This window comes from Poecilia formosa, unplaced genomic scaffold (assembly GCF_000485575.1).
Source record: "Poecilia formosa unplaced genomic scaffold, Poecilia_formosa-5.1.2 Scaffold39, whole genome shotgun sequence".
Taxonomy (NCBI): Eukaryota; Metazoa; Chordata; class Actinopteri; order Cyprinodontiformes; family Poeciliidae; genus Poecilia; species Poecilia formosa.
The window spans coordinates 2,127,458-2,141,176 of record NW_006799978.1 but is presented as its reverse complement, the minus strand read 5'-3'; the positions used below and the strand labels follow the sequence as shown (position 1 = coordinate 2,141,176).

The 13,719-nt window shown below is 37.8% G+C and overlaps 1 protein-coding gene across 2 annotated transcripts; it reads right to left on the bottom strand.

The window, feature by feature from the left end:
* Window positions 1-76: 76 nt before the first annotated feature.
* Window positions 77-12,795, bottom strand: neil3 (nei-like DNA glycosylase 3). 2 transcript variants are annotated; one of them, XM_016670951.1, is made up of 10 exons: window positions 12,546-12,795; window positions 11,928-12,037; window positions 8,389-8,523; window positions 7,802-8,015; window positions 7,000-7,074; window positions 6,739-6,905; window positions 4,108-4,271; window positions 1,439-1,853; window positions 956-1,130; window positions 77-864 (listed from the first exon to the last, which is right to left on the bottom strand). In XM_016670951.1, the coding sequence occupies exons 1-10, from the start codon at window positions 12,648-12,650 to the stop codon at window positions 682-684; spliced, it is 1,743 nt and encodes a 580-aa protein (XP_016526437.1). In that variant the 5' UTR covers window positions 12,651-12,795; the 3' UTR covers window positions 77-681. The 2 variants fall into 2 exon arrangements, with proteins under 2 accessions (XP_016526437.1, XP_007551110.1); XM_007551048.2 differs by having other exon boundaries at window positions 956-1,121.
* Between the last annotated feature and the right edge of the window lie 924 nt (window positions 12,796-13,719).

Genomic DNA, 13,719 nt, shown 5'->3' with positions numbered 1-13,719 from the left:
ATAATCTGAGGATGGACCATCATCAGATGTCATCATCAAATATTTAATTAATTTCAAATTCACACCACAAAGAAACTATTTATTATAGATTTATTCAGAATGTTTCACTCTGTTTTTTATATGTTTATACATTTCAATATTGCATCAAACCTGTAAAAGTAATTTAATATTTTTTGTTAAGAATTACTTACAGAGAAGTCACCAACAATCTGCACAAGGAGGGCAACCAACAAAATGTTGCTCCTAAAGAAGCTGACTGTCAGGTCTACAGGATTCAATCATACTAATGAAACTGAAAGTTTAGAGGAAGGAAAAAGTGTGGTAGCAGAAGGTGTGACATCAATAGGGAGAGATTGCAGGTCCTTAAAGACTTTCAGAAAACATTGACTGTGGCTGAAGTCACACAGACGAATCCATGACATGAGCAAGAACTGAACTGTGTTGAGAACCAGAGACATCATTACATCTGAAAGACTGAACTGGTTTCAAAGTCTTTCATATACAACAAAGTAAGTTTTGCATTTCAGTCTTTTTGACATTTTCAAAAACTGTAAATGACCAGAAATGTATACCTTATAAGCATGCAATATCTTAGTTTCACATTTTGATTTCAGTGACTGAAATAGAGATTTTCTATGATGTTTATAATGTATTGAGATGCACCTGTGAGGCTTTGATGAGTTAGCAGCCAGGGAGGATGGAAAGTCCTGGTCTGTTCTCGGCCCACTGGAAAAAGTCGCATTGTTTACCCTTTTGAAAGCTGCAGGTGTAGAAATTCCTGCCATTGTTTGGACCCAGCTTCAGAACCGTCCTCATTAAACAGCGTTTCCCATGGTGACAAAAAGGAAAGTGCAAATCAGCCCACTGCAACAGCGGAGGGGAAAAAAAGTTGTTTCTTTAGTTTTAAACAAGTTGAAAGAAAACCCAACAAAAAGAAGTTAGTTTTCAGTGTCACCTGAAAGAAGTTGCACTTGTTCTCTCTTGGCAGGGAGCAGGAATAAAACTGTCGTCCTTTATTCTCGCCCTCCTTGTGGACCACTCTGAGGACGGTGGGACGGCGATGGGATGAGCAACAAGGGGGAGTGGGAGCAATGGAAGCTGCAGTGTTTGCCGCCTGTGTTCTGCACACACCAACAGGAGAAGAAACAGTCTTATTATTGTGAAATATGTTGCAGATAAAACACAGGAAGTGCCTGTCACATCAACACTTATTTGCAAGCGAGGGCCATCTTTTCAGCCACATGTAACGATGTTTGTTGGCAATTATTGTATATGGCCGCTGCAGTGCCATGGCGACACGTTTTTGAACATTTTTTTAACAACGTTGCAAAGAATCTTTTCCCTAGCACATCTGCCTGAACTTGCAAACAAAAAGAAAAAAAAAACTTATCTTATTATAAAGTTGTTCATTATTTGGTGAAGAAAAAGGTTCACTCACCCTGAGTTGGGGGTTCCATTTTGAGCTTTGTTACTGGGAGGGGGACTGTGATCAATTCTCATTTTCTTGGAAGGGTGACTGTAGGAGGCCAGTGATTCCCCCTTGGAGAGCTCTGCACTTTGCTTCTGCCAGCCACCAGAGGCATAATTGGCGCTTGTTGTCCCTTGGCAGAAGCTGTTTTTATACAAACCTCGTTCTGCCGCCAAGGAATTCAAATGACTGCCGGCTGGGGAGAGCGGGGACTTTACAGGCTTTGGCTTCTCAGTCATGTCGGAGAAAACGAGGGTGGAAGTCCCGAACGCAGACCTCCAGTTGACTTTGAGCTCCTCTCGCGGCTTCCTGAAGGCGTTGCAGGGGTATTTAATTAAATCAGCAGTGAAGGGCGATGCTTCAGTGCTAATGTCGTCTTTGTGAACTGTGGAGATGGAGCCAGAGTGAGAAACTCAATTTATGTTCAGCAGCTGCAGCTCATTCTGATTCACTGGCTGCTCTCAGTAAAATCCAGCTTGTTGTTAGCTTAAAGTGGTTACCATAAAATTTAACAGCAAGCAGCATGGCTGCCATGCTCTGCTTCCTAATAAAAGTACCATAATCTATAGAGATGCAGAAATTGAGCCAAATATGTGAAAATTTACCTGCTCTCAGTAAACAAACAATGAACTCTGAGTCAAAAAGAACAAACAGAATATTTATCGACTCTGCTCCTCAAAAACCTTCAAAACAGAATTTTTATTTGTATGCATAAGCCTGTATGTGTTGATGCACACAAAGTAGGATTTTAAAGACTTTGCACAAAAAAAATCATTTAATCAGAATCAATATTACTGCTAGTTTTATGCTGTTAAGCCAAGATAAAAAAAATACTCCCAAAAAATCCACTGTGCTTGTTTGGGATGGGGAAAAAGGCAGCACTCTTCTAAGACTGGCTGGAATATCTACTCTGTATGGTGAGGACTGAAGTTAATAACTGCATTCATGAAATAAAAAATCAGGAGAAAAATTATCTTGATGATCTTTCAATGGCATACTTTGTTCAGCAAAGTGAAGCTGCAGCAACATATTTACACACAACTTTGCTAAAAAAAGAATCAGAGTGGATGTTACTGCCACTTTCTGATTCACAATGCTTGGATATTATTTTAAAAGTAAATAAAACGGCAAACTAAATAAATAAAAAATAATATACAAATAATAATTTGTCACCTTTTTTAAAAATTAAAATGTAAAAATCTAACAGAAATGATTTAATTGATTTAATACTTGGAGCTTGTCAACTACACAGTGGACTCCCAGTAATCTGTATTTTTTTATTAGCAGATTTTTCTGTGGAACATAACTACAAATTATTTGAAGATAATCCGCCTATTTACAGTTTTTTTTTTTTTTTTCCATAAAGCAATTTAAAATATTTGAAAGAAAGTGCAGTTTGGAAAACTGAAATGCCTTGAAGCTCTTTGACACAGTACCGGCTGAAAAAGCAGCTAATCCAGGTGCTCTGTTCATTTTTCTTTATTATTGACCGGCTGAACCCCAAAGGGCAGAGATAAAGAAGACCTTTGATGTTAACTTCTGTACTAGTGTTGAGATGCTTTATATTGAGTTCTAATTCACATTGACCAATATTTATGTTTGAACTACTAAATATGCATTTATTAGTGTTTTTAAAGGAAGTCTCAAGTATTTGCAGATTTGAGTTACTCGCGGGTGGCCGGGAAAACCTGGGGGTCACAATGTTACTGTAATAAACATTGTTCATGTAATGAGATGGGACATTTTTTAGCAGTTTTAAAATCTGTTCAACACCTTGGAGTACCTTCATACCAGTAACCTTCCTGTTCCCAGAGCTCAGTCAGGTTTGTGTGGAGCAAAATATGTTTATTATCTTCAAAGATTTTAGAGGATTCCAAAAAATATGCAACCAGTCTCATGTATTATTCTCACTCATGTCTAGTGGAAAATGCAGGGGTTTTACATAAACACAAGCTGTTTTAAAGTCTGGCTTCTCATGGTTATTTTAAAACAGCTCAGAGCAACACTGTAAAAATCCTGATGATTACAAGTGCAGTTTCTTTTGTTCACCCCTCCTTTAGAAGTGAGAAATTCACTTCATGAGATGGGACTAAAGAGGATTTGTTGTGGCACTGATTGAATAAAAAATCCCTTAAATTCAAAGCTGTAAAAATGAAACTACAGCCCCACATAAAGCAGCTGTGAACTGATGCTATTCAGCTCTTCAATCTGCTGTGATCTTAAAAAAAAACAAAGAAGAATTGATGTATTCCAAATCGAGCAGCATGGTCTCAAAGAGTCGAAGCCATTCAGCTGTAGTTTGGCTGCTGCCGCGGCGACAGAGCGAGGACGCGTCTTTCAGAGCAAAAGTTCAGTGCATCCGTGAGCGTCTGAAGACAGCCGGAGGAAAATGACCAGCTGACAGACGTGGTCATTATTTGTGGAGCAACATACGGCCGCTCTCATCACAGAGGAGTCCGCCCAGTTGACTCCGGTTGCCACTGCCTCTCAAAGCATTGAAGCATTCACGTCAAATTGCATGTTGTTATTCTGCTACACAGCAAAAGAAAACTTGCTCTTATTTTATCGCTTGTTAACAAAGCTATTCTGTCACCCCATTAGATAATGTGACAGTAAAAAGACAGAAAATGTTCACTCACCCTCAGGTTTTGGAGTGAGGCAGGCATCACAGGCTCTGGCTTCTGGCTGGTTGATGAGCGTGCAGAGTTGACAAGCCCAGTCCTCTTCCTCCTTCTTAGCCACATCATCGCTGGTTCTGTCGTGAAACGCCCAACCGATGAGGCTGTTTCTAACTGGGAGCGCACTGGGAGAGCAACACAGAGCAGCCGAGGTGATTCTGGTAAGTCTCTGCAGCTAAAACAGACATTTTACACCTCTAATGACTAACAGAAAAATGTGCTTTATGTTCTTTGCTATATCTAGTTGCTATAATGTAAACAGAGCATAAAAGAACTACAAAATTTTCTTCCTTTGCATCAAAAGGCAAAGGAACCTGTAATACGTTTGTTCAAACTAAATAAGCAAATCAAAGTACACAGGCTAGCCAGATTTTTTTTCCCTAAATCTATAAAAAAAAAAAAAAAAAAAAAAAAAATCAGATATACAATATTTTGTATATCAGGTTAATATTTACCCCATGAAAATAGGTTAAAGGTAGAAAAAAATTAAATCACCCCAAGTCTGAATGTGATTTCAGTATAAAATACAACTTTTACTTTTTATTGTATTTTATAATGATGTTCTTTTGTTTTCAAAAGAAAAGATTTCATTGAACTGATGGATATGAAAGATTCAACACAACTAAAACAGCAGCTTTTAAAAGAAATAATGGGAAATCAGAAGGAGAAGCTCATTTCAGTAATGAGTGGGTGGTAATGATAATGATCATAATGACTTCTTCATGCATCCATTTTGCTAGTATTGCTTCATTTTATGTCAGGGTTGTTTTTCTTATGAGCTCTGAGTCACAGAAAAAGATTTTCATAATATAAAAATCCAAGTAAGCTAAAGAAGGATGCAGTAATTAATGTTGCAGTTCAAACATTGGATGCAGATATGAATGAACACAATGTGTTTTAAAAAAAGAAGCTTTGTGCATAAATGTTCTCACTCTGACATGAAGCTGGGGTATGTTTGACAAAAAGGCAAATCTTCACTGCCAACCGTCATGGAGGAGGAAAGAAGCAGCGGCTTTGGAAAACTTCTCACAGATTGCTTTATCAGCTGTGTAATGCATTGTAAGGGCTTTGCATCCTAACCCCTCAAAGCTTTGCTCAAACACAGCCCAGGAGGTGTTGAGCCTGTGCCCTGTCTGGCAAACACAGCCTTATATGCGCATTAATTCTCACCCCATAACACTTCCCACTCCCTGCCAAGCCCATCTGCCTGCAAAGATGGCCTCTGTGAATGTGAGCCTAACATCTAAAGCGTGGCGCTACTTCTGCAAAGTTAGGGTTTGGAACTCAGATCTGGCTCAGCTGACGCTTCCTGCTGTGTGGGTGTTTCATATTTCTGATAAAGACGACAACAAGATGATTTCAGGCTTTTAGGGTTCATTGGACCAGTTTCCAAATGGGAAATCTACGTTTCTGGCATCAAAATAAGATGTCACAAAATATTTCAGGGATACAATCAGATTTTCTGCATTTCCCTTTTTTTTGTGCTATCACGATAGCTGTTTTTTTTTAACAGCTATCGAGTGCCACAATGAGAGCTCACATTACACTGATTGTAAAAAAATTGTATTGTACTGATTGTAAAATCTCTGCAGTGGCTACCCGTACATAGTTATTGTTTTTCTTAATTAAGTTTATTTATTGTTCAATTTGCTTTTATTCTACCAGTCCAGCAGAGCCCTGAAGGATTTTATTTGGACCTGAAATAATAAAACACACCTTATTAACTCTGGCCATCAGCTCTGGAACAAACCTGAGGGCAGCTCAGAGTGGTGATGCTTTTTATAAAAAACAGAAAAAAATGTTTTAGCCTGGCTTTCACTTGAATTTCAGAAATTTGGTTTTATTTTATTTATCAAATTCTGCTAATCTAATTTGAACATATCTTCATCAACTTCTGTTGCATATTTTCCTTTTCTTAGTGTAATCAGTAATATTCATCGTTTTAATTTAGGTTTTACCACTACTTTGGATTTCATCATAACTGAAGCATAGTTTTATTTCCAAGTATTTTCTTTTTTTATCTTTAAGTGGTTTGCTCATATCAGTCCCTGGTGTTTCCTCATTTACATTTGCAATTGTACTTTTTTTAGATTTTCTTTAAATTACATTTTCATGTAGTTATCTAATTATTAGTATTTTATTTACTTACTGTAGCGTTTTAAAAATGAATTTTAGTTGCGTTTGCATGATTGATTCTTTCTGTTGCATTTGATTATACTTATCGATCACTAGAAGACATTGATTGATTCATTGATCAATACAGAGGAAAAGGTACATGTGACTTTTCAACTGTTAGTTTTTCTTACAGTCCAGCTTTTACATTTTGGTTTCTTTTATTAAGAACTAAGATTTTATATTATTATAAAGGAAAAAAAAAAGGTCGAGATCTTTACCGCCAGGCTCTCTATTTATACGTTTGTTTTGAAGCCACAGAGAAACCAAAAGATAACCCTGCTGTGTCACTGCACAGAAAAAGTGAGGTATTACAACGGAGTAACAACCAACACCCCAAACCTTCAAACAAGCAGCTTTTACAGGAATGCAAAACAATAATTTCTCCGTCAAAGTGCCAAAAGCCTACAAGGACGGTACCTGACATCCAACCCGGTGGGATCTCCCTTCTGACAGCGCTCACAGAAGTACGTCATCCTGCCGTTGTCTCCGAGACGACAGACTGTAATGACATGGGAGCACTGGCCACAGTGGGGACGCTTGTAGACTTTGTAATGTTTGTAGAGAGGAGAGCCAGATTTGCGACACTGAGAAAGATGAAGAAAAAAAACAAGATAGTCGAAGGTAAAAGAAAATTACAAGTAGCTCTTAATAACCGATATTACTTATGAAATGACCAACCTTGTAAAACAAAAGAGTAAAATCACGAGTCATCTTCACTAAATGGCGGATTTGCACGTCTGTCAACTGTTGAACCTAGAAATTAAAGTTTCCATGGAACAACAAAGAGACATTCAGAATCAGCAAGGCTACACAAACACATAAACCACAAAGAAAAAAAAGATAGATATGGAGAAAGGCAGAGGTCAATGATTCAAAAGATGAAAACTGCGTGTTGTATATTCATGGGGATTGCAGCAACTTTGCATAAGAGAGAAAAATATATTTTTTTGCTCTTTTAGGGACTTGGAGGCTTGATAATGGAGGGGAAGCTTATAAACATTAGGCAGCCCCAGGAGAAGACGGGGCTAAAAGTCCGAGATTAATGTTTTGGTCCAGCGTGCCGATACACTCTGAGGAGGCCAGACAGCCTTGTACAGCAAATCCTCAAGTAATCGTTGAGTATTAGAAGTTTTCACACCACAAAGCATCTCATCAGTAACAGATAGGTCAATGAAGTTCTCAAAGTGATCCTCATCAAAATAACAACTTTATTAATGTTTATTTAATAACTCTATGCAGCTAACCGGAGGGAGAATCCTCTTGGGTCTGTAGGCAGTCATATGCATTCAAAGTGCACCAAAAGATGGGATATATGTGCCGCAATGCGCTTGTTTGTCTTATCCCCTTTTCACCTTCCTCATTTCCATGCGGCGCTCAGAAATACATGAGCTTCTGCTATTCTTCCCTGTGAGTGTTGTCTTGCATTTTTACCCTCATTTTTTATTCCTCTGCTGAACACAATCCATCATCTCTTCTATACCTTCACGGCTGGGTGGAGGCCCGAGTCAAACAGGGCTTCGTTTTTAATGATGTTGCCGACTCCCGGCATGACGGCTTGGTCTAGGAGAACGTCGCAGAGCATCCTGCTACCCTGGCTCCTCACCGCCTCCTCGGAGCAGGAGCAGCTGAACCTGGAGGAGCACACATCCAGACTCTCCATGGCCCTGACCTTCTGCTCGCAATCCTCCGTCAACCTGCAGGAAATACAGTTCCCCAGCACCAGGAGGATTTAGAAAATACATGGCTGCTGTTTTCACTCCAGGTCAACCGGAGCTCTAGAGAGGTTATACATTTCTAAATTGTTTGAGGTTGTTTATTATTAGCCAGAAGAGCATAGGTGAAATTCTCAGACAGTACAAATGATTGTCTGTCTTGTTTCTGAGCATAACACATGAAAGTCTATGATCGGGACAAATGCCGAGCAAAGAAGGGAGCATTTTTCATGCAACAATAGCCACTGTGTTCAGAAGCAGCGTAATGTAGGACATCCTCACTAAATCAGACGCATACCCCAAGGTGAACTCCTGTCACCTCAATCTATCTTGCCTCCACTGTTGTCCCCATTACCTTATTTCCACGGCGCTGTCATAGAAGGCCACGGTGTCGTCGCTAAGGCGTATTTCCAGCGCTGCTGCAGAGCCCGCTGCAACCTTCCTCTGGGCCGGATTTATACGGATCGATCCATTCATGCCGAAGTGGATTCTAGATGTTGAGGGAGAGAAAAATGGAAAATGGTTTTAGGTGTTGAATATCTGATTTTAATTAGAGTTTGACAAAATAAAGAAATATGGTTCTAGGGGCTGAAGACGGAGTTGGGGCTGAATATGAAAAATAAGGATTTTTACTTATTTGTGATAACGATAGCGACACCATCAAATACTTTCTTTTTTTTACCATGACACAAACCACTCTGTAAGATTTGGTATCTCAGTCAATAAAAATATACATCAGTGTGGTCAATGAGGCAAACGGATGAATGAATTATAGATTGACGATGTTTATAGAGGGATTGATGATTATGGATGGACAGATGGATGGGCGGATAAAAAATAAAATAAAATTTCTGTAGTTTTACAGATTTCTTCATACTGGTGGAGTCCTGTTTTTAAGCTGATTCATTATCAATCTGAATATCTGGTGTTTTTAAGCTGATTCATTATCAATCTGAATATCTGGCCAAGAAGATTTTTCACAAATAAACAAAAACATGAATAAAAGTAAAAATCAGCAATTACCAAAACAACACTACGACTGAACATGTTCTTAATATTATTGCTGCCAAACAAACACTGAGAGGATGATGTATATTTGAATTAGAGACCTTCTAACTTCCTACAGAGAAAATGTTTCCTTCAAAAATAAGTTCTACTACCACAGCAAACATTTCGCATTTTACCTCCACAAAAGATGTAATTTACAAGTTTAGCCTTTAAAGAACTTATACAAGGCTACTGTATAAAACCATTTAATGAAAAGGCAAGCCGAGTTACAGAAGGGGAAAAGAAACCTGTGAAAGCTTTGGAATCATTGGTATTTCTGCACAAATTACTTATTAATTTGTAAAAAGACGGAAGATGAGGGAAAAAAAAAACTTTTATAAATTGTTTTTGAACACTGAGTAAGGTCCAGATGGCGAAGCCTGAAAACCTGGGAGTTTCTGACTTTTCCCAGATGCCACTTAGGAGTGAGGTCTTCCAGTAAAGGACATCAAATTGAACGAATTGCTCCCTAAAAATATATATATATAAAAAAAACTGTTCCTGAAAAGGGAAGATTGGTTGACGAGAGCAAAGCCTCAATTACAGCAACTTTCAGTGGACCCGAAAGCACCTTATTCTCCACATGCTTGATGTTAGAAAAAGCTACAAAAGCTTTTCTAAAGAGCTAGGGTGCCATCGTTCCACAATGAGGAAAAAAAGGTTCAAATGGAGGAAATTCAGCACTTTTGCTGCTGCTGCTGTGAGTGGGTATTCTGCTAAAATCATAGCAACAACCAGACATAAAAACCTGGAAAAAGGGAGGAAATGCTCAAAGGTAATGGAACAAAAACTGCTTTATTCTGCTACTACTGCTAAAACTATCCCACACAATCGTCTGGACACGCTTATCCTTGCAGGTTTGTGGACGGGAGATGGAACAAAAACCTTTTACAGTGGACCCCCGGCTAGTCACGGTTCAGTATTCACACATTTTCTTTTGGAAATTATTGTGAGAAAATCCTGCTATTAGGAGAATTTTTATAGAGCATATCTAAAATATTTGACAGATAATCCAGCTTAGGAAGCTGGAATACCTTGACAATGCTACATGACACACTATTAGCTAGCGTTTGCAAAGCAGCCATCAGGAGTTGCATGTTTTTTCCTTGGTGCTGATTGGTTGTAAACCCAAGAACAGAAATAAGCTTCTGTGGTCATGCTGGTTTCCACTTTGTGCATTAATACATTTTAAAGAGGGGGTATTATGCAAAGTTTTATTTTTGGAGCTTTATTGTGCTATAAATTTGTACTATGTGCCTGGACAATACATTACACCCCCTTCTACGGTAAATTTGGAGTTTGAACTATTAAAATAAGTGTGTTAAGTGGAGATCTAGAGTGCTGATGAATGTTAGCTATTCGTAGGCGGCTGTGGTCCCAAACTCCCATAAAAACAGGCATTGCCACCATATTAGAAAACCTAAAGTAGGAATAATCTGTTTTTTGTTTGAAAAAAAAAAAAAAGCCACAAAGGGAACACATTAAAAAATTGGACCAAATAAAAAGAGTCAGTACCAAATTCTACAATCTGGTACTAAGTGGAGGATCAGGCAGTGATCCAAAACCCAGCAGAACAGATGACAAGTAAAAAGCACATCCACTTTGAAAGGTCACAACCTTCATGTAATCATAATGGTGTGGCATGACCTGCAAACATCTGTTCATGTTCAACTCATACAGAGGGCATCAACGGTGTGAAAGGAAGGTCCATCGTTTGAAGACAGCATCTTTACTCATTTATATTGAAATGTCAAAAGAAAAAGAAAACTGAATTTAAAAAAAACAACAACCTAAATTTACCTTTATTTCTTCATCTTCAATAATTTGTCTTCCAAGTTATTTATAAAACAACTGCTCATCTGTTTCAACATATTTGAAAGAAAATTTTCCAAAAAAATGAATTCTGAAAAAACAAAACAAAAATCAAAACAGTAATTGTTCTCTATAATTAACTAAAATTCTAAAGCGAGACAATTGTAAACTAACACATTCCTTTGATTCTTAGCATATTTCATTTAATGTCCACTTCTTATCATTTGTACATTTCACAAATATTCTATTAAAATATACTAATCATCGCCAAGTGGTAAATTCGCACAACAGCCACATGGTGGGAATAATTCCCCAAGTTGTTTGCCAAATTACAGGCGCAGTTGAAATCTAACTCATACCTCTACGTGCAATCTAGATTTTTGTCCCTCAGTCAGAGGGACAAACAACGCAGAAAAGAAAAATGGGTCGCTGTTTTCACTTTGAATCACTTTATCCTTTTTTTTTTCTTTCCTTCCATGTAGACGGAGAATGACCCAGCCACTGGTTGAAGTGAAAACTGTTGATGTTTGAGTGGAACGAGGCTTAACTGAGGTAAAAACAGTACGAGTGTTTGTCTGCCAGGTCAAAGCAGCTCGCTTCCATAGACAGGCATCTGAAGGTCTTAATGAAGAATACATTCAATCAATAAATCCATCAATTAAAATAGTGCTGTCAAACATTATGTTATTTATGACCCATTAGAGGGAATATTTTAACATAACTAAGAAAAAAAAAAGTGCTGCCTATCCAGAGAGCGATTTCAACATATGATCAGATGCAGGAAGCAACAAGTCTTATGAACACCAGAATATATGAACATAAATTTGGAGCTCCAGACTTTGACTAAGTTTTCTAACAGACGAATACACTTTGGTATATTTAAGCAACATGAATTATCTTTCCAAGTCACAATTGTCACAAAAACCTCTAATAAAATACCCTGAAAGTTGTAGTTGTATTGCACTGTGTTTAATGTGAAAAAGTTCCAGGGTATAAATATGTTCCCACTGCAGAGACGTGTTGAGTTTACTTTACCTCAAGGCTCTTAAGCCGAAGTACATGAAGAGCTCCTTCCCAAGAGTTTCCACACCGGTGTACTGGCATCCAGAGAAACTGTGGAAAACATTCGTCTCTGTGTTGTTTTTCTAAAAAAGATACAGCAGCTTGATTAACGTTCAACACTGCTACTGAGTGACCAACTGCATTTTTCATAACCTTTCATTGTCAAGCCCTGAAAAAAAAAGAATGAACAAAAGCAGCTCACACAATAAAGCATTTTATATTGAATTGTTAGAAAACAAAATGAATTGTTGTGCTGAAGTTATTCTTAGTTATATAAAAATGAATGTGGTGTACTTTAGAGAAAAGGAAAACATTTAGTTTTATTTTCAGCTGTGGTTTAGGAGTTTGCTTATTTCTTAATAAAACTTACCGTCATCATTTGTTTTACTTCTTTATAACATGGAAAGTACTACTGGATTAGCGCGTCAGTTTCTATTTTGTGCATCTGCTTTGTTTTCTCAAACCCGAGTCAGTCATGGGAGACAAACTTCCAAGTCACTACGAGAAGTAAATATAGCTTCTATGCGCCATGCATTTTCAATTCAGCCAGATAAATGAGGTTATAGGTAGAAACACAGGCCGTCAACTTACAGCTGACGCAGTCAAAGTGCCCTTCACTTCCTTCACTTTCTGACCCGTTCGGACCTTCGAGCGGATCTTCTCTCCGTTTAACGTGCAGCCTGGACCTTCCACCATCCTGCTGAACACAACACGGAACCAGTCGGACCAATTCAAAACCAGCCAAAGTTCACATACCCACTAAAAGTTCAGATAAGCAGCTCCTCAGCGTCTGTTGACGTTTAGTCGCCCGCCATACGATTCACAGGCGCGCATGCGTAGTGTGGTTCATAGTACTCCGGATGGAAATATTAAAGGTACAGTAACCGATTTTTTCCGGCACACAAATGGTTGATAATCACATTTTCCTCCGTAAAAATACATATTTTATGATAAAAATACCTATTTTATAATTACACATCTAGAAAAATTGAAATAATGACAAACGGCTAAAAATAATGAGGACATTTTCACTCGATATCGTTTATTCATGGTTTTATCATACTCAGTATTTCTCTAACAGATTACGTTTATTTTTACTTATTTGTCACATGTAAATGTTTCACATGGTCGAAACATTTAAACGTCAGATAAAGTTAACCCGAGTAAACTGAAAATGTGGTTCTCAGATAATGATTTAATTTATTAAGGTATATATTTATAATTTTTATTCATTTGTATTTGATCCATTTATGCATAATAAAAAAGAATGTTACAGTGAGCAAAGAAGCCGATTAAAATCCAATTTCCTCATCTTAATATTACATTACAAATGCATAATTCATGGTAAATATAAGCAATTCCCTTTAAATTTCACTTGAGGGCGATATTGTACCATTGTTAGGTCTGAATTTGCCGACAGTATGGGCGGACAGACAGACAGACAGACAGACAGACAGATAGACAGACAGACAGACAGACAGACAGATAGATAGATAGATAGATAGATAGATAGATAGATAGATAGATAGATAGATAGATAGATAGATAGATAGATAGATAGATAGATGTTTTTCTTATGCAGTTTTGCCACCACAACTCCTTCATTTGAAGATTTATTTTTTTTTTTTTAATTCATGTTCTCCAGTCAAGTGTTCAGCCATGGCACAGGCATTTTGCTTGTTAAAAGCAGCTGCTCTCTCCATTCAGCTCTAATGTACGAACCTAAAAGCAGCATATTCCTGCAGGGTTCTGTTCTCCCACAAGG

What these genes read in the sequence shown, in the direction of transcription:
- neil3 (XM_016670951.1), bottom strand. Translation starts at nt 12,650, where the DNA reads ATGGTGGAAGGTCCAGGCTGCACGTTAAACGGAGAGAAGATCCGCTCG. An exon ending in TTCGGCTTAAGAGCCTTGAG is followed by an intron (nt 8,524 to 11,927) that starts GTAAAGTAAACT and finishes CTCAACATCTAG; the next exon opens with AATCCACTTCGGCATGAATG. An exon ending in AATGGAACCCCCAACTCAGG is followed by an intron (nt 1,131 to 1,438) that starts GTGAGTGAACCT and finishes TTCTCCTGTTGG; the next exon opens with TGTGTGCAGAACACAGGCGG.